This window comes from Mus caroli, chromosome 11 (assembly GCF_900094665.2).
Source record: "Mus caroli chromosome 11, CAROLI_EIJ_v1.1, whole genome shotgun sequence".
NCBI classification, from domain to species: Eukaryota; Metazoa; Chordata; class Mammalia; order Rodentia; family Muridae; genus Mus; species Mus caroli.
Window position 1 is genome coordinate 38,756,047 of NC_034580.1, and position 23,398 is coordinate 38,779,444.

General features: G+C 47.3%; 1 protein-coding gene across 1 annotated transcript in view; it reads left to right on the top strand.

Moving 5' to 3' along the window:
- Ccnjl (cyclin J like) overlaps positions 1-23,398 on the top strand; it is a 59,265-nt gene that overhangs the window by 10,086 nt on the left and 25,781 nt on the right. The window contains exon 3 of the mRNA XM_021177708.2: positions 19,019-19,232. Within this exon, the coding sequence (XP_021033367.1) occupies positions 19,019-19,232 (214 nt within the window). The remainder of the gene's footprint in view (positions 1-19,018; positions 19,233-23,398) is intronic.

Consider the following 23,398-nt stretch of genomic DNA (forward strand, 5'->3'; position numbering starts at 1 on the left):
CACACACACACACACACACACACACACACACACACAAGGTGAGGTGAAGGGTTTTGTCTGTTTAGAAAACTGCAAAAGATAAACACAAGAGAAGTTGGACGGAGGGCTCCCTGGCTACTCTGCTCTTCCAGAGGACCTGGGTTCGATTCCCAGCACCCACATGGTAGATGACAACTATCTCTAACTCCAGTTCTAGGGGATCCAACACCCTCTTCTGGTTCCCTGAGTGCTGTACTCATGTGATACACAAACATACATACAGGCCAAATACACAAATCAGAAAAAAAATCCAGGCACGTTGTGAACCTGTGACCCTTCTGCTATAGCCACAAGTCCTGAAGTTAAGTGCTGTGATGTCTAGCCCGTGTCCTTAAATCTCCATTGCCAACGTGATGCACCAGGTTTTGCTTTAGGGTTGTACAATGATTCGATTGTTCTTCTTGCTGTAAGCTTCTTTTCCGACGCTTACTTGCTTGTATCAAGTTCAAGTGTGGCTGACACTCCGGCAGACAGCAGGATGTCCAGGGGTGGAGTGTGCATACAGTTCACAGAGTATTGTGGGTTTCATAGATGCATATAAACATGCAACTAGCACAATCAAGACAGAGGATGTTATGCGAACCTCAGAAGCTGCCTTGGCCCTCTCAGGTGTCCAATCCTGACCCCAACCCCATCCTTAATCGTCTGCTTTCCCTTACAGCTTAGACTTAGTCTTTCCTAGAGTTTTATGAGCCTATAAATGGAATCACACATGCCCTCATCTCTGTCTTTCAGCTTAATATGATGTTTTTGTGATTCATCTGCGCTGCTTTGTCTTTCAGGACAATAACAGTTTGATCAGCCACCGGGTTATTTCAAGCGAATCACTTAATTGTCTATAGCATTGAGGTGATAAGCCTTATCTACACGTCTGTCTAGAAATAAATACCTAATAAGGAGCTGTTGTGTGACAAGATATTAAGAACCTTACAAATCACTGGTCAAATTCTCAAGAGGGTACGGCAATGCATACTACTCCTGGTGAGGATGCCTGCTTCCTAGGAACTTTGCTGAGCTAGATAAAATCCCTTTTAAAAAATTAGTGCCTTTAGATGAGCTAAACTGATGTCTCATTGGTAAAAAAACCTCAGGACCCCGGAGCAAGAAGACCCCAAAACAGAAAGAAAACGGCACCCACCTATGCCTCTCAGACAGCCATGAATTCCCAGTTGTAGAAGGGAATGGGACCCCGACCCTGTGAGGGGCTGGGTGGGGGCTGCTGGGAGTCTCTGCTGGAAAACTCTTGCCCCCTCTTAACCCTGGCGCTACAGTGTGTGCTGCAACTGGCAGGCGCTCGGTAATTGGATGCTTTGGAAGCAGAGTTTCAATTATCCTGAGGCTCGGGGTCCCTTGCAGGTCACTGGAGCAGATGGTGCCAGAGTCTGGAGTCATTAGAGTGAACCTCATAGATAGCCTTATCTTTTCTAATGCGGCTACTTTTAGTCATAAGAAGAAAAAAAAATCCAACCAGTTCAGAGCCCCTCTGACTCTGGATCTAACCATTGTGATTTTTTTTGTTGTTGTTGTTATTATTTGTCGGGTCTGTTGCCCTTGATTTTTTTACCTATTAGAATTTTTTTTAGATAAATTTATTTTGCACTCCGTTCCTCTGACTCTTGGTCTGTCTGTGTCCTCATGTGTGTATGTGTGTGTGTGTGTGTGTGTGTGTGTGTGTGTGTGTGTGTGTGTGTCTGTGTGTACATCCTTCCTATGCAGCCTTGGCTGGCCTAGAACTCTTTATGTAGAGCAGTCTGCCCTTGAACTCACAGAGATCCACCTGCCTCTGTCTCCTGAATGTCAGGATTAAAGATGTATATCATTCTGCCTAACTTACCTTATGTTTTGAGACAAGGTTTTTCGGAGCTCATCTATTCCCTACACTGATGGCCAGCAAGCCCCAGAGATCTACCTGTCCCTGCCTCCCTTCTGTATGGTTAACTCCTGAGGGCAGGGACTGCGGTTCCTTGTCCTAAGCAGGAGGTGCTGTTGCACAGGGGTCCTTGTCTGGGCATGCTCACAACAGAGGCTTTATGCGACCACGGGCTGTGTATTACAGCCCACAGCTGCTTTCCTGGCCTTCCCTGTTACTACAGTCTGGAAGTAGCCCAGGTGCTAGAAACTCTATCATACCTGTAGCAAAACAGCCTCAAGACCTAAAACATGTGCCCAAGGCCCCTAGCTCTTTCGGTTACTTTAAAAACTTAAGTGAAGTTGTTTCTGGGAAAGTCTGTCTGATCTGATCAATGGGGATACCTTGCTGTAGGTGGGGACCACCCAGGAGGTAACATTTCTCACGGAGGAGATTCTACTCAGGATCGAAGTATCCACTCTTAGGCATTGCTGCCTCTGAAGTAGGAAGTAGGAAGGTTATATTTGTGACACCTTGTTACCTGCTGTACCTGGAGTTTTACCTTAGTCAAGACATAGCTTTGTTGTTGTTGTTGTTGTTGTTGTCATACCTGTATATCCCTGGCTGGGCTAGAACTCTTACATAGTTCAGTCTGGCACCTAACTCACCGCAATCCATTTGCCTCTGCCTCCTGAGTGCTGGGATTAAAGGCTTGACCTAAGACTTACTTTTAATGGGTGTTTGCAGTGAGTCAAGAAGTTGATGTCTATGCAGAGACAGTGGCAACTGGGGATGGCAGCCCTCGAAGAGATGACAGCTGGGCCATCACGGAGCTGGGTGAGAAGGCTGGTGTTAGCTGTACAGCTTCTGGCTTTGCGCTACAGTCTCCTTTCCTGCTAACTCTGGTTCTGAGCTGCAAACGAAGACTTAATGCTGTGAACATTTAACACCTGCCTTCTTATCCTCTTCTCTGCATATATTTCCTGAGCCCAGACACAGAGACAATGCTCCATCGCCCTGAATATGAAAGTGTTTAGGCCGGGCAGTGGTGGCGCACACCTTTAATCCCGCACTTGGGAGGCAGAGGCGGGTGGATTTCTGAGTTCGAGGCCAGCCTGGTCTACAGAGTGAGTTCCAGGACAGCCAGGGCTACACAGAGAAACCTTGTCTTGGGAAAGAAAGAAAGNAAAGAAAGAAAGAAAGAAAGAAAGAAAGAAAGAAAGAAAGGAAGGAAGGAAGGAAGGAAGGAAGGAAGGAAGGAAGGAAGGAAGGAAGGAAAGAAGAGAGAGAGAGAAAGAAAGAAAGAAAGAAAGAAAGAAAGAAAGAAAGAAAGAAAGAAAGAAAGAAAGAAAGAGAGAAAGAAAGAGAGAAAGAAGGAAGGAAGGAAGAAAGAGAGGAAGGAAGGAAGGAAGAAAGGAAGGAAGGAAGTTAGTTTAGTTCTCAGAGTTCTGTGTATTTGTAGAGAGTTACTATATAGCTGAGGCTCACCTCAAACTTGCCACCTGCCTTAGCCTCCAGAGATTATAACCTTGTGAAATTTTGTCTAGCTCTTTCGGTTACTTTAAAAACTTAAGTGAAGTTGTTTCTGGGAAAGCCTGTCTGATCTGATCAATGGGGATACCTTGCTGTAGGTAGGGACCACCCAGGAGGTAACATTTCTCACGGAGGAGATTCTACTCAGGATCGAAGTATCCACTCTTAGGCATTGCTGCCTCTGAGTCTGGGAGGGGGGGTGGGAAGCAGACTTCAGAGATCTCTTTGGATCATCTTAGTTTTATTGGCACTCAGTGTGGCCACTCAGGAACCTCTTTATCGGCAGCACTTAATGAGCTCCATATATAATCTGCCATCCTGATGCTCTGTCAGGGGAAACCATATCCCAGAACCTGCCTTGGGAACCTTAGCATACTGGAGGACATTCATATAAAACTACTTAGGGCAGTATACTAGTGGTTATAAGAGCCTGTAATGACAGCATACCTTTAACTGGTGTTTACCATATGCTAAGACGTTGAATCAGAAGAATGAATCAGATGAATCAGAAGTTCATTTAATGGGTGCTCAACTGACTGCTAAGAGATGGATTTCCCTTCAGGTGCTCATCCCTCTTGCAACCCCGTCTAGGGGCTCCCATGTCTTTACAGATGGGACGTACTAAGCTAAGAGAATTGAATAACTTACCTGAGTCCACAAAGCTAGTAGGGTTGGAAAACTTGGAAAGTTCAGTATGATTCTGCAACATTCACCACCCCCTTTGCCTATTGAAATATAGAGGATGTTGTTTGAAAGATGGGAGCACGTAGAAACAGGTATGAAGGAGTTGCTTTAGCATGGCCCAGGGCAGCATGGGACAGTCAGGCAAAGCATGAGCCCCACAGGAACTAGCCTGGTGATTTGGAGGAAGATAGGGAGATGGACCAGGAGTGTTGACTTTTGGGGTGCTGGTCTCCCTAGAAGTTCACACCTGGTCCCCATAGCATATGGAAAAACTGCAAGAAGAATGTGAGGCAGGCACACCGGCTCACAGGTATTGGACCCTGCTTATCAGGGTCACAGGTATTGGACCCTGCTTTTAGGGGTGTTGTGGCCATCCAAGGCAGTGGTGTGTGAACCAGCACAGGAAGAGTGTACGCTGTTATGCTGTTAGGTTTTGGCATGAGAGTAAGAGAAGCAGTGGACAGAAGCGAAAATCTGCGTGTTGCTCTCCAGTTGGAATACAAGAGCTCTGTAGCTGGGTATGTCCATTATTTCCACAGCAAACATTGTTCTTAGAGAGTCCCAAAAGGAAACACTGTTTAGTGATGGATGTTGAAGGACATGCTGCCCACCACAGGAAGTTGCTCTGTAACAGACAGGGTGCCTGCCGGACACTGCCTAAAGAATCCGTTGTACACATCATTTCATCTGGGTATCAAAGTTGCTTCAGAGACACTGAGAATGTACATAGCTCAGTTGGTTGAGTGTCTGCTTAGCGTGCACAAAACCCTGGACTGCATCCCCAGCATCACATCAAACAGCACGGTGGCACATACCTTTAATTCTGTTTCTCAGGAAGTGGTAGCAGGAGAATCAGAAGTTCAAAGTCATCTTTGGACACATGGCAAGTTGGAAGACAGCCTAGGTCCCTATCTGAGGAAGGAAGGAAGAAAAAGAGGAGAAAGAAATAATTGCTCAAACATCCCTAGCAGCCCTTTTATGTGGTACTTTTCATTTCCCCCCTCAGCTGACTGTGCACCAAGCACCAGGAGCCCCTGTGATTGGAATGTAGAGCCCTTTACCCTTGTTGAGCTGGCTTGCAAAGTACATGGAAGATCTCTGACTGTCTCCTGGACTCTTGGTTCCTTGAGTTGGGAGTTTGGGAGATGAATGTGGTTGTCAGAGCTGCTGTAACAAAGAAGGAGCTCTGGGATTTACAAGAGCAGGAATGTGTAACATTCTCCTGGTTCTGGGGTATAAATGTGTAATCATGCTGTCCCAGAGGGGGTCCGATCCTGCCTCTCCCAGTTTCTGGCGGTTGATGGTAGTCTGTGGTTCTCCTTGGCTTTCAGTTGCATCTCTCCTGTTCCTGCTTTCTCTTAACAAGATTTTCTCTCTTTGCATCTTCTTTCTGTGAATCTGTCTTTTTTTTTTCCAGTTAAGAATGATTTAAGATCTATCTTATATGTGTGTATGTATGTCTGTATACCACTTGCATGCCCGGAGTCCTTAGAGGTCAGAAAATGGCATTGAGTCCCAGGGATAACTGTGAGCTGTACATGTTCTGGTTCTGGGACCTGAGCCCTGATCTTCTGTAGGAATGAGTGCTCTTAACTCCTGATCCACTGATCTTGCCTTATTTTCTTTCCTTTAAAGGAAGAATCCTAATCCATGATGACCTCATTTTAACTTGATTTAACCTGAGAAGATTCGGTGTAGAGTCACATCTGGGATTCTAGGTAGACATGGATTTGAAGGAGACATTGATGGACCCTGTCTAGGGAGGAGCCTCTGTTTGTAAGCCAGTCTTTAGTAATGACTGGTGCCTGTTGTCAACTGACCATCATTTGAGAGACTCGGGAGTGAGTGGACAGGGATCCAGAGCCCTAACTCGTAAATAATGTTGGAAGTTGGTTTCCCATTGATCTGTGGTGGACATCATGAGGGTGCCCAAGAGAAGCCATAAAAGGTATCTGAAGATGAGAGACAGGAGCTGGGAGTCTCGGTGGCGTGCTTAAGCAGAAGAGAAAGTAGCAAGGCTGACTGGGGTCATAGAGCACTTGTTTAACCTGTGCAGTTCAATCCCCATCAGAGAGAAGGGGAACAGGGAGGGAAGAGAAGAAGGTACTGCTCGCTGGGCTGGCAATGAGAGGGGGAGAAGAGGGAGTAAGGGAGGGAGGGAGGGAAAGACGAAGAGAAGGAAGTGATGGAGGAGGGACCCAGAGAAGAGAATTCTAAGGACCAGGTCAATTACAAAGCCATCAGTGAAACTGGGTCACACGGGTCTGACCCTAGATAAGAGGGTGTAGGAGGGTGAGACTCCTCAGTCCAGGAGGTGTGAGGGATGCGGTCCTATCAGGAAACTGGCTGACTTGAAGACCTTGGGGGGAGGTTGATGAAAGACACCCTGAATGTTATCTATGGGGTTGTCTGGAGGCTGTGGGGACATGCGTGGGATGGCATACCAGTGAAAGGTAAACAGGCCTGTGTAGTGTGCGGTCACTGTCAGGCGTCCTGGCTGTACCTGAATGCTGATTAGAGAGCCAGGGACCTCAGAAATGAGAAGCTATGTCAAACTCATCTGTGGAACGGCCATTTGCCGAGGAGCCCAAGGGGCCCGTGACAGATGTCACAGGCATGACTTCCCACCTATCTGGAAGGAAGTTGGGCTCAACTTCCGCAGCACGGGATGTTACTGGCACTTGTGGTTTTGAAGAATGTTGAAACCGTGTCTGAGTAGTAGGTGTTCAGTGCCCTGAGGATGCTTCCTCAGGCTGAAACCGCAGGCTGAGTGCAGGAGAGGAGGCTGAGGTCTAACTCAGAGACCTTTGGGAAGCTCCCCACCAGCCCCCACCTCCCACCTTGCATATTCTCTTGTGGTTTGCAAGTCCCCACTTCGGTCACCTTAGCTGCGTATGGTGTTTCCTCAACTCTTGCTTTGTGATAAATATATAGGCTCCCAAATGATGCATTTTAAGTCTGACTGTATGGCTGTCAGGTAGACCTCTGTATTTATCAAAAGGCTATGCAAAATTGTTTATCATACTGAGAAAGCCAAACATACATGAAGTCCTGAGAGATGTGTAAAAGCTTAGGGAGATGGATTTCAGTGAATAAAAAGGAAGGCCATGTCCCTTCTTGCCTTACGGTGGCCATGTCCCTTAGTCTAGCAAGGAGTAGCACAGGGCTTCCTTGGAGGCAGCAGGTCAGTGCTTACAGAGGGCTGGAAGCCACCAGAATTGTATATAAAGTGTTTTGTATGAGATGGAGTATGGTATGCATCAATCCTGACCCTAGTCCCGGTGCCCTTGGTAGTCACCCAACCCTTGGCTGCCTGGGGCTTCCTCATATCAGCTTCTACAGCTTGTCAAAGATCCTTCTCACACTGCTAATGCCATGGCCACAGGGAAATTCTTAGCAAGGCAGGTTTGGCAGGTGGAAGCTGCAGTTCTTAATCTCTGAAAGCTTTTCATAAATCTCTGGGTTTAGAGGACTCATCAGATTAGGAAGCCTTGGGACAGGGATTTTCGCCAGAGACCCGCCCTGAGGAATGCTCTGGTCTTTCCTCTTCCCAGCTCCTCAATCAACCTGCTAAAGCGCTGTTTCAGTCCGGGCTATCTGGAATGCTGGTATTCTGTCCCCCCTCCCCCCAAAGGAGATTGTAACCGTTGGTATTCTGTGGCAAAATAAATTGAATATACAGTTCCCCAAAATTGTATAAATGTTCTCCACTGAACAAATGTTTCGGGAACTGTGTTGGTGTGTGTTTTCGGAGTGTGCAGGGTGATATGTGTTGTTTCCCAAACTGGCCCATAGAACCCTTTTCTTTTGGAAGCACGTCACACGGAATGCACTTTAGGAACCAATGGCCTTGAAGAGTCTGATTGGTAGATAGATACTTTATCTTTTTTTTTTTAATGGTCTTCTTAATATGTCTAGTTACAAACAAAATAATGGACTTCGTTATGACATTTCATGCGTATGCACATGGTACTCTCTGCTCGTGTTTACAATCCTTCTTGCGGCTCACCGTCTTCCGTGCTTCCTCTTTCCCCTGGACTTCCATTCACTGGGTTTGTCAGACCTCCCCTGTGGTCTTCGAGAGTGTGAAGACCCCACTGTGATGAACGTGTCACCTGCCGCTCACTGGTATACTTCTAGTGTGTGACGTGCTCAAAGACAGGGGCTCTGGGCAAGTGGTGAGCATCTCTTCTGTCTGGGGTATTGGTGAGCATCACTTCTGTATGGGGTACTGGGCTCACAAGCTGAATGGTGCGAGCCTAATCCCCACCCTCATGATGTAAGGGTAAGTCTGTCAGAGAAGGGCAGCGGGAGTGAAAGAGTGAGCCAGTGGCCATGAAGAGATGAAAGCTCAGACGCTGCTTAGACAGTGATTGGCAGAGCTGGGCAGGGAAAGGACTTTTAAGCCAATGTCTGAAGAAAGTAATGCAGACCAGGACACTGAGGGTGAAAAGTGGGTGTGTCACTTCCACCCCGATAGAGGAAGCCAATAGAGACTGGATGCACACGTCACAATGCACTGACCTTTGGATGCCAACATTTCAAGGCATCTTTGACCTCTGTGGCACACGTCACAATGCACTGACCTTCGGATGCCAACGTTTCAAGGCATCTTTGACCTCTGTGGCTAAGTAACTATGGTGATAGCTGCCTCTGAGCTGCCGTCTTGTGAACCTGCACTTGGGTCTGGCCCTTCACAACAGCACTGCCGGCACTTCTAAGACCGACACAGACATCAAAGAGTTTGACATTCTACCAAGGGAAGGGTGCCGGAGGGGGTGGGGCAGATATCGGGATCTTTGCAGACCTGGCCAAACATCCCCACTGCCAATAAGTGTGACTCTGTGAGGGCTTTGTGCAGGTTGTGATGCACATGTCCTTACTTGTTCCTTAGTTCTCTCCCTCTGGAGAGTCCCCAGGCAGAGCCGAGGAGCAGCAGAAACAGTCGTTTCTTTTGTATCTATTTTCCCTTGTTTTGTGTATGCACTTGTGTGTACCTGTGTGTGAGAGTGCAGATGTGTACATTGTATGTGAAAGTCAGAGAACACCTTTACAGCGCTTGGTTCTCAAGTTTTTGTAATGTGGGTCACAAGAACCATCAGAAACGGTGGCAAGCATTTCTACCTTCGGAACTAGCTTTCTCACTGGCCCCAGGAGCAGTGGCTCTAAAGCCATCCAGCCTGACTTGACATCACCATCTCCCCTTCCTTTCTCAGAATTGCTGCTCCCGAGTCATAGCAGGGAGGTGTCCCTCTTTGGACAGTAACACCCCTACATTGGTTACCCAGAGAAGGATGCAGGATAGCTAAGGGAGCCTGAGGGGAAAAGGGAACACAAAAGGCCAAAGGCATAGGAAGGATTTCCCCCCAGACATTCCATTCATTTAGCCACACATGCCTTCACCGGTTCAATAGGTGTTCATTAGCCCTTACTGGCTGGGCAGTGGATGGCTGCATTTCATGAGATGGAGGGAATTCAATGACTAACACTTTGTTTGAAATACCTGCTGGTTGTGAGAAACTCCTGAGGTGCCATCATATGGGACAGAGGTTGGGGAAGGTCTCTCTAAAGAGCACTGGCAGAACGGAGAAGGGCTGAAGGAAGAGAAGCAGTCCAGACTTTCTAAAATCAGGGCTTACCGCACAACATCGCCATGAAATGCTATGCAGCCATTGCAAATGTTCGAGGAGCCCTCATGAACGGGAAGCTGTTGTGCGATCCTCTGTCCCGAGAGTTGCTAGAAGAAAACTTAGGGGATTCACTGTGTTTTGCTGTGAATTTCTCTGAATCAGAAACCAAGCATCATTTGGGTATTCCAGTGAAAAGCTGGAGAGGTGACTCAGTGCTTAAGAATACTGGGTGAGCTTGAAGAGGACCCAGGTTCAGTGCCCAGCATTCACATTGGGTGGCCTTCAGCTGCCCGTTACTCCAGTTCCAGGGCATTTTACGCCCTCTTCTGGTTTCCAAGGGCACTGCACAGAAATGGTGCACATAAACTCATAGAGGCAAACACCGGCATACACATAGAACAAATACATCTTAAATTTCATCCTTGAACATAAAACTTAACTAAGAAACTGGCTGCTGTGCACACTGTAGAAGGGTGCAGTGGGTTGCTCACTGAGCAGGGCAGCTTCACAAATAAAGAGCTGATTAAAGGGGCAGGGGAGAGAACCTTTGAGTTTGGCTTCAATAAAGGAGAGACCTGGTTCCCTCCATACCTTTTCTTTTCTTTGAGCTTGAAAGCTAGTAATTGAATTATAAAATTATATTTTGATTTTTTTAATTCAATGTTGAAAAGTTTAAAGGCAAAACCCATGCAAAATATTGGCCTACTTCAGCCCCTGCCCAGATAAGCACTGTGAGCATTTTGATGTGTCATAGAAAAAAATATTTTTTTAGTCAACGGTAAATATTAAAAAAAAAACAAACAAACAACAAAAAAACAAACAAGCAGAAAACTGCCCTGATAACAAGAGCAGGCTTTTATTAGGTGCATCTCCTTGCATTCTGATGACCATGGCCATCTGTCCCTGGACTCCATCTGCCCATCCCTACATGCACCTGGGACAGAAGGCACTCCTGCCTGGCTCAGGTGATAAGGAGCCAACATCTGGGGAGTTGGGATCGTCAGGAAGCCCCTTCCAATCTGTCCCTGTTGTCTCCTCCCTCCTGCAACCTTGGTGCTGAGAGGAAGGTCACCCTGCCTGGCAGCCTTCCTGCAGCCCACCCTGCCAAGCTGGTGGTTGATGCCTGCCAAGCGCCTGTCTGATCTTGAGAGAGCTTTGCAAGGCAAGCTGCCCTGGGCAGGCTGCTCCTTTGTCCCTGAAATCCAGGCCACTCGCCAGGGAGGCCTGCTTCCTGTACTCAAGCTGCTGCGGCCCTGGAAGGCTTAGGTCAAGAGTGCTTGGGGAATGAAGAATGTGGACCCTTAGGGCAAAGCCCCGTAATGAGCGCCTCTCCCCCCACTAATTGGGTTAGCCACGTAATCAGCTGGACTTCCAAAGTTAAACAGGGCAAGCAAGCTGCAAGCCCTGGACTGCTGTTCCTATGACAAAGTAGCACCCTTTTCTGGGGTGGGGGCATAAAAAGAAGCCCAGGCTCAGCGTGACTAATTCTATTTGGTTTGGGGACCCTGCAGAGCAGGGTAATAGACAGTTGTCCTTTTCACCAGAGGCCTCCTTGGTCCCAGCTGTCCACACACCCCAAGGTAGAAAAGTTTGTTCCATGTTCCGCAAAGTAAGTTTCCTTTACTTTGAAAGCACTCTAGCCTTCCACTAAGCTCTGGGCCTCAGATAAACCCCTGCTTATCTGGAGTTTGATTACTCAGTTCCAGGAAAGGGCCATTCTCCATTCTCACTTGGATGACTGGTGTGCGCCAAATACGTTACATTTACAGCAGCATGGCCCGTATTTCTCAGACAAGGTCACTAAAAGTCAGAAATCCCTACCCAAGGTGAGTAAATAGTAGGACTGAATTTCCCAGCCAAAGCTGACTTCACAGCTTCGTTGGAGCTGCTACCACACATCAGGGAGTTTTTGAAAACAAAAGAAAGACGGCCGTTCTTTTTTGCTCAACATACATTTTCCAGCACCTGCTTGCGTGTCCGCCATTAAATTGGGCGTGGGGCAAACTGTATATGTAGCATCTGGCCTTGGCTCTCTGGAGTCTGTCTTTCAGTGGGAAGACACATAAGTAAGCAGAATTTCAGCCATGATGAACAAAACACCGGGAATGTAGGTCAGTGGGTCATGTGCTTGCCTAGCATACAGGATCCCTAGCGTCACATACGTGTGTGGTTGCACACACTTGTGATCCCAGCACTTGGAAGGTAGAAGGGGGAAGATCAGGAGTTCGAGGTCACCTCTAACCACATCTTGAGTGGGGGCCCAAGATGAGCTACATAAATTCACTTCTCCAAAAGAGGGTGGGGGACAAGGAAAAGGAATAAGCAGAATGGGAGGGGCGAAAGAAATGAGAACCCCACTTGGTACAATAGAAGTCTGGAGAGCCTCCCCAGGAGTATGCAAGGATCAAGATGAAGCAGGGAAAACAACCCAGGGACAGTTGTGGCTGTCAGGATCTTGTCGGCCTGTGCCTAGTCTTTGCTAAGAAGCTTTCCCCTCGCCTGCTCCTTGGCATGCTCTGTCACCTGTTACTTTTTCCTGCATCTTTCTCTGTGCTTCCCTTTCCAGAAGCTGCTCTGAGTAAAAGAGCCTTCCTGTGAGAGGACACACAGGGCACTCGCTCGCTTGCTCACTCTGGGAGTCTTTTTTTTTTTTTCTTACTTGGCAAGAGGGAGGGAACTGGAAGGTGCTGAGCTTGGCTGCCTTGAGTTGTGAGGGAGGGAAGCCGGGGCCTCGCCTATCGAACTTGTGCCTTGTGGTTGCGATGCCCTGACCAGGGTAGCATGGTCAGGGCAAAGGTCATTTGGCAAAGGCTAATACGGCAGCTGCAGCCTGACAGACTGCGTGGGCTGAATTTAGAACTCCGTCCTTAGAGGAAATACCCAGGCAGCTGCTGAAGGCTGGGAGGGATGCTCAGGAGGCTACAAGGCCAGGGCAACCTCTGCTCCTGCCTGTCTGGCTTGAGCCCAGGTCTGGGCTGGTGCAGAGATCTTAGGGAAGGCTTCTCAGGCAGGTAGAAACCCTACTCTAAACCTTTCTATGGCTCCTCATTTTCTCAGAACAAGACAGATTTCTTAGATCCTACAAAGCTGGTACCCTACCCACCTTCTCAGTCCGCTTTACCTAAATGCAGCCTGCCTGACTATTTTTCTTCCTAATTTATTTATTTGCTCACTTTACATGCTGACTGCAGTCCCCACTTCCTCCTCTTCTCCCAGTTCCACACTCATATCCCCTCCCCATTTCCTTTTCCCTTCTCCTCTGAGAAGGGAAACCCCATTCCTCATAGATACCAACCCACCCTGGCACAACAAGTCGCAGGAAGACTAGATGCATCCTCTCCCACTGAGGCCAGACAAGGCAGGACTTGGGGAAAGGGATCCAAAGGGAGGCGGCATAGTCAGAGCCAGCCTTGTTAGGATTTCTCTTCATAGCCCTGGCCATCCTAGAACTAGGCTGCCCTCAATCTCACAGAGATCCAACTGCCCCTACCTCTGCTTCTGCCTCTGTCTCTGCCTCTGCCTCTGCCTCCTGAGTGTTTGGATTAATAGGCTGCCTGGATCTTTTTTAACCATATTAGATGTTACCTATCTATGCTTGTCAGGTACTAGTAAGCAACCTTCTATTTCTCCATCTTCCCAGGCAAATTCTTACCCTTCATTCAAGGCTTGGCACTGTAGTTGACCAAGGCTCACATTAGTGATTCCAGGACTCAGGAAGCGGAGACAGGAGGAGCTAACATTCAAGGCCAGACTAAGCCAAAGAAAAACTTGTCTTTGTTTCCTTTCTGATGTCCCCCGACCTCTTCCAGGCCCAGAGCTGTGCCTGGAATACACTTTTCTCCCTCTGCTCTTCACAGTGAGTTATTAAGCATCCTGCTTTCTTATTCATACTGGGGTGCTGGCATTCGAAACCCACACTAAAGGAGTTTGGACTCTTGGAGTGGCCACACAAATTCACTAAACAATGTAGGCAAAAAGATGGCAACGTAGGCATCCCTTTTCTTTATTTAAGCTGAGAATAAAATATCTTCATGACTTCAAAAATAAAATGTTGATCTCCTCATGGTGACTCACGCTTATAATCCCAGAAGCTACTGGACTATGGAGGGAATTTGAAGTCAGCCTGGGCCAATTTAGCAAGTTTGAGGCCAGCTTGGATGACATTGTAAGAGACTGAGTCAATAAATAAATAAATAAATAAATAAACAAATGAATCAGCCAACCACAGTAACTCCCGCCCATGTAATTCCTGCACCTGAGAGGAGGTCATGGTGGGATCAGAAGTTTAAGGCCATCCTCGGCTGCACAGTGAATTAGAAGCCATCTTAGGCTGCAGGAGACCTTGTCTTAGAGAAAAAAAGGACAAACAATCCATTTACTGGGTCACACAGAGCCGTGGGAATTACCGAACTCACACTTGCACTGGGTCTGCACAAGAATGGGCCTGTCAGCAGTCAGACATGGATGGGGGAGGGGCTCAGGGAGCCTCGATCCTCTCTCCAGAATTTGCTACTGTTGGCTAAAATCCCTTTCCAGGAGAAGTTAGTCTCTCCCTTCTCCTGAGGTCTCAGCTACGACTCATTACTCGGCCACAGTTCACCCTAGATGAACCAGTGAGCTTTCGTGGCTTCCTTACAGAGTATGAACGAGGGTGTGAGTGCTCCTCCCCTGAAGAAACCACACCTGGAAAGAAAGCCTTGACTCAGCAGAGATGATGGCTTCTGATGGCTTGGTAGATAGAGCCTCCCTCCCCGAGGCTACCCAATCCTATATAGTCTATCCCCTCCCAGAAGCCATGTGTAATAAAGACCGCATTGAAACAGATGGCAGAGAATGGCTGGATATTCAGGTGACGGCTTTGTGACCCTGAATTTGTATAAACAGGCAACAAGCCCAGCTGGGATAATCCTTTTGCAAGAGGACATAGCCAAGTGCCCCAAAATGGTGTGTGCTTAGAACACTTACGGGCAACAGCTACCAATAGTCAATTTGCTCCATTCTGTACTCACGGGTGACCACACCAGGATGTAATGTATAGGTCCAATCTAGTGCTCACACAGATGGCTCTGGTTAAACTAAATGAGTCAGAAACACACACACACACACACACATACACACACACACACAGAACAATGTACAATGCTACGAAAATAACATACGAAAATGTCAGAATGAAACCCATTATTTTGAAAGTCTTCTGTCTTCAGCTCCCTGGCTAATTCCGTAAAGCCTTGGGATTAAAGGACTTTTTCAAACTCGGTTTCTTCATGAGTGAGCCTAAGAGATAGGAAGGAATTTATCCAGGCTCTGTGCGTCTTCCGTGAGCAGAGCTCTAGGGTTGCAGAGATAGCTAGCTGATCCTGACCTTTTGACCTCTGAGGACAAGCCAGAAGAGAAGAAATGGTCAGGAGATCAGAACCAAAGTTTCAGCCAAGCCAGCCTCCCTCCCTTTAGGGAAGATGGACTGTCGGGAATCTGCAACTCTGTAGCACAGCCGTTTTGTCTTCTCTCTTTGGACTGTACCAGGGACTGAATTGTTGGCTCATGAGCTGACAGAGTGTAAATAGGATTTGCCAGGCTGCTTCCCAAGAAGATGCCCTCTCTGGCTCTCCTACAACCTATATTCAAGGGTTCCGATTTGCCAACACTTGTTTGTTTTAAACTTGTTGGGGTTTTGTTTTGGTTTTGGTTTTTTGCTTTGTTGTTGTTGTTGTTTTTGTTTGGGTTTTTTTTTTTTTTGGTTTTTAGGGTTTTGGGGTTTTTTTTTTTAATATTTAAAGAAAATATCCATCCCAGGGAACATGAAATGTTATCTGTGATTTGATTTATATTTCCCTAGGGACTAACAATGTTCATATCTTTTCCTTTGCTTACTAGTCATTTTTTTAATCTTCTTTAGAGAAACACTTTTTCTATCCTTTGCCCATTTTTTTATTTATTTTATTTCTTAAGCTTTACTTTTATTTTCTATGTATGCATACATACGTACGTGTGCAGGCCCCTTCAGAGACCAGAGAGAGGTATCCAATCCCCTAGAACTGGAGCTGCCTTTACAGAGGTGGCGGTGGATCACCCTCAGGCTCTCAGGAAGAGTAGCAAGTCCTTAGTCTCGGAGTCCTCTCTCCAGCATCAAAGTCTAATCTTACAATGTAGCTTATACTTCTTTTCTGTGCTTCTGCTCTTAGAATCATATTTTTAAAAACCATTGCTTTGGAAGCTGGAGAGGTGGCTCTGCAGTTAAGAGCACTGACTGTTCTTCCAGAGGACCTAGGTTCAAATCCCAGCACTCATACAGCACCTTACAACTGTCTATAACACCAAAAATCTGACACCTTCACACAGACATACATGCAGGCAAAACAAAAATGCATATAAACTTTTAAAATTAATTAAAAAAGAAAGAGAGAAAGCGAGAAACCATTGCTTTAAGCTCCACAATGGTGGCGCACGCCTTTAATCCCAGCACTTGGGAGGTAGAGGCAGGAGGAGCTGTGAGTTCGAGACTAGCCTGATCTATATAGAGCGAGTTCCAGGACAGCAAGGGCTACACAGAAAAATCCTGCCTTGAAAAAAAAAAAAACAAAAACAAAAACAAAACAAAAGGAAAAGGAAAAGAAACCATTGCTTTGTCTAAAGTGTACTTATTTCTGTTTTCCTTTGAGAATTTCACAGTTTCGCATTTTAGACTTATGTCTGAGTTTGCCTTACTGAAGCCATGTACCCAGAGCCTTGTGCATGAGTACTGAGTGAAATAAATACGTGAGAAGTGAAGTGTGTACTGCGTGATACACAGTAAAGTGAATGAGTTCGCGTCTCTAGTGAATGAATGAGCAGACACCACTTTCTAGCCCTGGTCTGCAGCTGGTTGAGTAGAGGGTTAGAGGGACACCCTGCTGGGCAGCGTAGCAGGGCACTGGCCTAGCCTGTGCATGGGGCTGTGTTCAGTCCACAACACCATTTGAAGGGTGGACGAGCACAGAATGGTGACGCTGATTCGCTTGATGTCATTAGTAAGTGCTTGTCATTTCTTGTCTGCCAACTTCCCTCCGTTTTCCTTTAGTTTTGTTCTTTTCTGTTTCCCAATTTGACAGAATGTCACTAAGGTGTATGTGTGTGTGAGAGAGACAGACAGACAGACAGACAGATATGCTACATTCAGCCAAGTGTAAGAATTCAACTAGTCCAGCATGCTGCAGGTCCAGACCAGAGGACCAAGGATGAACACTGCAGTCTTGGAGGCGATTTCAGTAATCAGATGGCGGTGACATTCCAGAGCCAGTGAGACACATGATTGACAGTCCAGCATCATGTGCCAGCCTCCAGCCTCCAGCATTCCTTAGCTCTGTATCTGCAGCCTGCAGGGGCATACAGGCCAGCGTGCATCCTGACCTCTGCCCCATCTTGTCCTGGCTCCAGCCTGACTGTCCACTTATTCCTCCACTTTGCTCTCCTGACTCAGAAGTTTCTACAAGGAAAATAGCACTAAAGCTGAGAGCGCTGAGATACTTCCTAAACAAATTGTTATCTAGCATTCCTTCCATAAAAGGCAAATATTGCTGAGCAGTGGTGAGGCACACCTTGAATCCCAGCACTCAGAGGCAAAGGAAGGCCAGGGATATACAGAGAAACCCTATCTTGAAAAACCAAAAGAAAAAGAAAAAAAAAAGAAAGAAAGTAGTATATATGTAGCCCAGGCTGTGTAGTCCTGGCTATCCTGGAACTCACTCTGTAGATCAGGCTGGCCTCAAACTCAGAAATCCACCTGCCTTTGCCTCCCAAGTGCTGGAATTAAAGGAGTGCGCCACCACAGCCCGGCTACTACTTTCTTTTAAAGAGTAGGAGGAAGAGAAAGTGGAAAGAGAGAATAAGTAGAGAGATTGGTAGTTAAGAGCACTTTCTGCTCTTGCCACAGGACCCAGAGCCTCCTAAAGCATCAGGAAGGTATGAAGACATTTGTGCATACACACACACACTACATACATAGAGACAGACAGACAGACGTGCATGCATGCATTCATGCATACATATATGTAGGCCAATACTCATACACATAAAATAAAAATGATTCTCAAGAAAGAAAAAAATAAAGATTTGATGGCTTACATCTGAAATCCCAGAAGCTAGGAAGGGGTGATAGCAGGCTTTATATGACTTCAAGACCAGCCCCGGTCACAAAGTAGGTACTAGCTAAGTACATTCTTAGTTTGATATTTCTCTCTTTTGTTTTTCTTGTTCAGCGGATACGTTCAGAAAACATGGCAGAGTAGAAATGACAAAATAGAAGTTACCTTATCAGAGAGAGGAGAACCATGGTGTTCAGACCCTGGAATGGGGAGCCATGTGTGAAGGGATAGACAGAACCAGACTGTCAACCAGTAGTGATCGCGGTGGGCAGGACTTGCTGGTTCCGTGGATTAGTCTTTTCAAATCTGTTTGTTTGTTTACTGAGGCATGTCCTTGCTATGTGGCCTTGGCTGTCTAGAACTCACAGTGCAGAACACGCTGACCTCAAACTTTCTACCATCCTCCTTCCTCTGCCTCCTGGGTTCCGGAATTACAGTCATGTCCAACAACACATTCTAGTATTGTTTAGTTTAGTTTTGTTTTGTTTTCCCCAAAGTGGAGGCAATGATCACTCACAATCCTAATCACGGAGGGAATTTGCAGAGAACCCTGAGAAGTTCCTGTGTGCTAGACATTTGGCATGTATTCTCATTAAACCTCAGCTACCAAAGAAGAAGCAAAAGAACAAAAGTGACTCGGCTGTGCAATAAAACCAGAGTTTGGGGGGCTGGTGAGATGGCTCAGTGGGTGAGAGCACCCGACTGCTCTTCCGAAGGTCCGGAGTTCAAATCCCAGCAACCACATGGTGGCTCACAACCGTCTGTAACGAGATCTGACTTTGTCTTCTGGAGTGTCTGAAGACAGCTACAGTGTACTTACATATAATAAATAAATAAATCTTTAAAAAAAAAAACAGAGTTTGGGTGTGGGTCTCTGCCTCTGGGCCACCATTCTCTCCTTACCTTGGGTATCTCCATGGTGCCTTTCTGGGGGAAATGCCCAGCTTCCTCCATCCACGTGATGTTAGTCCTAATGGGCCTATGCTTAGGGAGGGTGGATGGGAACTGGTTCAGAGTTTCTAGAACAGAAGCATCAGCATTAGAGATTTCAAACAAATAAGCGAGGGTGTACAGGGAATCGTGGCCCNCCCCGCCGGTCCACAGGCAGGCAGGCCCCGGGGCTCTGTGTCCTTGACCCTTCTCTGTTCACCGTCCTTCAGGAACTGAAGCTGCCCACCTTCCGTGCCCACTCCCCGCTCCTGAAGAGCCGTCGATTCTTTGTAGACATTCTGACCCTGCTGAGCAGACACTGCCATCTCTGCCCCTCGGCCCGGCACCTGGCCATCTACCTTCTGGACCACTTCATGGACCAGTACAACATCACCACCTCCAAGCAGCTGTATACTGTGGCTGTCTCCTGCCTCCTGCTGGCAAGTAAGTAGAAACTTCGGCAGTCAGCTGAGCTGCTGCTGAGCTGTTACTTATTTCCGGGAGCTTTCCGAGGCCTCTGTGTTCATCCCTGGCTGGGTGTGAGTTGTCTCAATAACTGCCATTATTTCTTGTACCTATACTATACCATAGAAACTACTAAGGATATTCACAGCTTGATATTAGTGAATCTACACAGTGACAGTCTTGGTGTCCCATGTTATCAAGGCTCAGAGAAACTTAGGAAGTTGCTTTGTGTAGCCCAGCTAGTATCTAACAGACAGTATTTGAGACTGTAGCTTCCTGATGCCTGGCTTGTGCCCTTGACCTTGTATTTCCTGCTTCCTTCCATGAGGGCTCTCTGAATAGGCCCTAGCATTCACTGTTGTTCTTTTGTTTTTGTTTTTTTAAAACATTTTTTAAATTTTTTAAAGGATTTATTTATTTATGTATATGAGTACACTATCACTGTCTTCAGACATACCAGAAGAAGGCATTGGATCCCCATTACAGATGGTTGTGAGCCGTCATGTGGTTGCTGGGAATTGAACTCTGGACCTCTGGAAGAACAGTCAGTGCTCTTAACCGCTGAGCCATCTCTCCAGCCTGCATTCACTGTTTTTAAGTGTCTAGAGATGGAACAGCTTTAGGTGGGCCTAAGCTGAATCCATGGTATAGTACCCAGGCGTGAGCACACTCCTTATGGGGTCTACACTTTCCAAAGTGGCCTCAATGAGAGCAGCTGATCTCTGGCCACCTGTCTGTGGGACAGTGGACCATGCCAGGAAACTTGGTGAGGTAGAGCGGGTCTGAGTCCCCGAGACCACGGCATCCACTTGAGATAGATGATAGGCAGCTCCCTGCTCCCTGCCAAATTCCTGGCCTGGAACACATGTCCACACGACCCACATGTAGCCCAAAACAGAGTTCTCCATGCTAATGTGGTACCTAGAGGCCATGAGGATTTAACCAATAAGCTCCCCTTCCTGGACATTCCTCCCTGCAAAAGGTATTTAATCTCTGGTCCACCCTGAGGACTGGGAACACATCCATTTTCCACAATGGACAGACAATAAATGGTACAGATAAATTTGGACTGTCTCTTCCATCGAGTCCACCATAGGGAGCACGGAGAAGGCCTTCACCTACAGAGCCACAGCAAGTCTCCCATAGAAGGCCTCTCTGCACTTCCAGACAACTGACACCAAGCTAAGGACAATCACCAATGACCTAAACTGGAATTCCCATTCCCCTCAGCCCCGGGATAGTTGCCTCCTCAGTCTGAGGGACCCTGACTCTACTTTCAACTCCTCAAGACTCAGTGGCACCTGAATATCCAGGAGTTTGGGAGTGCCCTGTCCTGGCCTTGTCAAGGGCCTATGGACCCCCAACACTTCGTTCTAACTTCTCTGTGCAGTTCTCCAGCCGCAACCAGAGGCCTGAAAGTCAGGGAACTCCAACTCCGACCTACCCACACCTTGACTGAGTTCTCCAACCCCCTCAGGGAATCTTAGCATTTCCCTGAAGCCCAGCACATGATGGCAGCGGCTTGGGATAAGCTTGGTTAAGTTCCTCGGGTTTTGCCTCCTCAGTGGCTGTGCCCAGCACCCCAGCAGTGGGGTGGAACGTGGACCAACACCTGTCCTTCTGGGTGACACTTACTGTATCAGTGTACTGTAGCTTGGATGGGCTCCTGACCACACATTTACTATGTCACCTTGCCACTTAAAACCGCTCTGTGGTGGACCAAGAGCCTCAGTATAAGATCCAACCATCAAGCTCTTAACCCTCTGGATTCATGTCTTTCTACACACGGCTCCCCGAATAGCAGCCACACCGGTAAAGCTCTATCCTATCACAGACCATTGCATATGGTACACCCTCTGCCTTCATTGTTTCTTGCTGCTTTTGTAAACTTAGGCTGCCGGTCCCCTGTTGGAAACCTCCCCCATCTTTCTGCACAACTGTGGTTACAAATATATAGACACACAGGATCATGTACTTAAAGTTGACACCCACTAGGAATGGAGAGATGTCCCAGTGGGTAAAGTGCTGGCTGGGAGTTTGAATCTCCAACATGCACATAAATGCCAGGCTAATGTGGCAAACCACTGATAATCCTGGCACTCTGGAGGCTGAGACAGGGAATCTGCAGGGCAAACTGACTAGTTAGACTAGCCGTGGGTTTACGTGAGAGATTCTGCCTTGGTCTATAACGTGGAGAACAATCTGGGAAGATGTCTACTATCAACCTCCAGCCTTCTTACATAACTGCACCAAACACATACACATACTCACGTGAACACTCATGCACACCACACACACAGAGTTGTAGAGAGGGAAAGAGCCTGGCGTGTGGTAAACCCTCGTAAGAGCATTTGTGGAATTAGCAAAATGAATGAAGCTTCGGGATCCCTCGGAACTGGGGTTCCATCCCTCTGTGCTGCCCCTTAATGGCAGCTGTCTAGTTTGAGCCCACGACATCAGGAGCATTGCACTTCTCTGCACTAAGGGGTAGCACAGAAGGGTATCTAATATTAATACTTTACACTTAACTTGCAGTCAGAGTTTACATTCTCTTTCATGCTGTGCTACTACCCTGTGTTGTTGAATATTTATTAGCTGATGCTATAAGGGGGTGGCACCCTCTTTCTACTGTGTTTTTTTTTTCTCATGCTGGCATATCACTCTAAGCACCATGGTCAGCATCACTCGGTGATAGTCATCACACACACACACACACACACACACACACGACTGTTTTAGAGTTTATTTAGTTGGTTCATTGGTTGGTTGGATAGATAATTTGTTGTTTGGTTGGTTAATTTTTGAGATAGGATCTTGCTATGTAGCCCCAGTGAGTCTGGAAGTCACTGTATAGATCAGACTGCCCTCAAACTTTGTGATCCCCCCACAGTGTTGAGATTACAGGCATCTGCCACAGTGCCTGGCAAGAGAGTGGCTTTCTAGTTTCCCAAACTCCGTCTTATTTTCCCCTAGGACCTCCACCCTATTGTACTCTGTCTAACCCAGGCCAGCTAGAATTTGCAAGTTATCAGTGGGAGCTAATTTTGCTCAGAGCTCAGCCTTTTGTAGCATCTTATCATCTCAGGGAGAGAGGCAGGGACCTGTGAGACGTCTCCATCAAAGAAGGGCAGAGCAGGCATCACATTTCAGGCACAGCATGGCCTTTGGCCTGCTGCTTCTGTGATCTGTGGGCTGCATCAAGGCCTGCTGGGGGCAGGGGACTTATATTTCCTTGGGGCCATGGAGTTCTCCCAGAGCGTCTGTCTGGGGAGCCAGGATGCAGGGCTCACAGTGGAGACTCCATTGTACTGCTGTCGCCATGGTAGAGGAAGAGGACCTTCCAGATGGAGAGGCAGACGCCCCCACCCACATGTTGATGGGCTCAGCCAGCCTGGAGAGACAAGAATGGAGTCTCAGAACACCTGCCTCACGCTCCAGGAGAGAAAAGTCCCTGTGACAGCCTGGAATCCGTTTATCCTTCCTTCCTCCCTTCTCTCCTAAGCTCACTGTCAGCCACGGGGGNGGGGGGGAGGGGGGGAGGGGGGACAACACGCGGACGGGGACGGAAGGACACAACTTGCCTAGGGAAGCTTGAAGTTCTGCTGATTCAGTCCCAAATTACTCTGAGATAAGACACCTGGCATCCATGTCCCCACCTGTGAGTTTGAAGAGTTTTGCTTTTTTTTTATTTATTTATTTTTAGTGTGTGAGTGTCTGTCTGTGTGTCCAGAGGATTTGATCTCCTGGGAGCTGGAGTTACAGGATTGGGAGCTGCCTAATTGAGAATCGAACTGGAGTCCTTGGCAAGAGCAAATGTGGTCTTACTCGCTGAGCGATCTTTCCAGCTCCAAGTTCTCAGGGTTTTATGTGTTTGTCTGCATGTGCACGTGTATACACCTCCTCTGGAGGCCAGAGATCCACCTCAGGTGTCTTCTTCAGTTGCTTTCTAGTTTATGTTTTTGAGATAGGGGTCTCTCACCAAACCAGGAGCTTGCCAATTTGGGTAGACTGGCTCAAGCCCCAATAGTACCCCTGCCCCCTGCCCCAACCTCACCACCTCTTGGATTACAAGTACATGCAGCTACATGCAGCTTTGTGCAAGGATGAGGGGGATCCAACCTTGGAGCTCTTTACTGGCTGAGTCG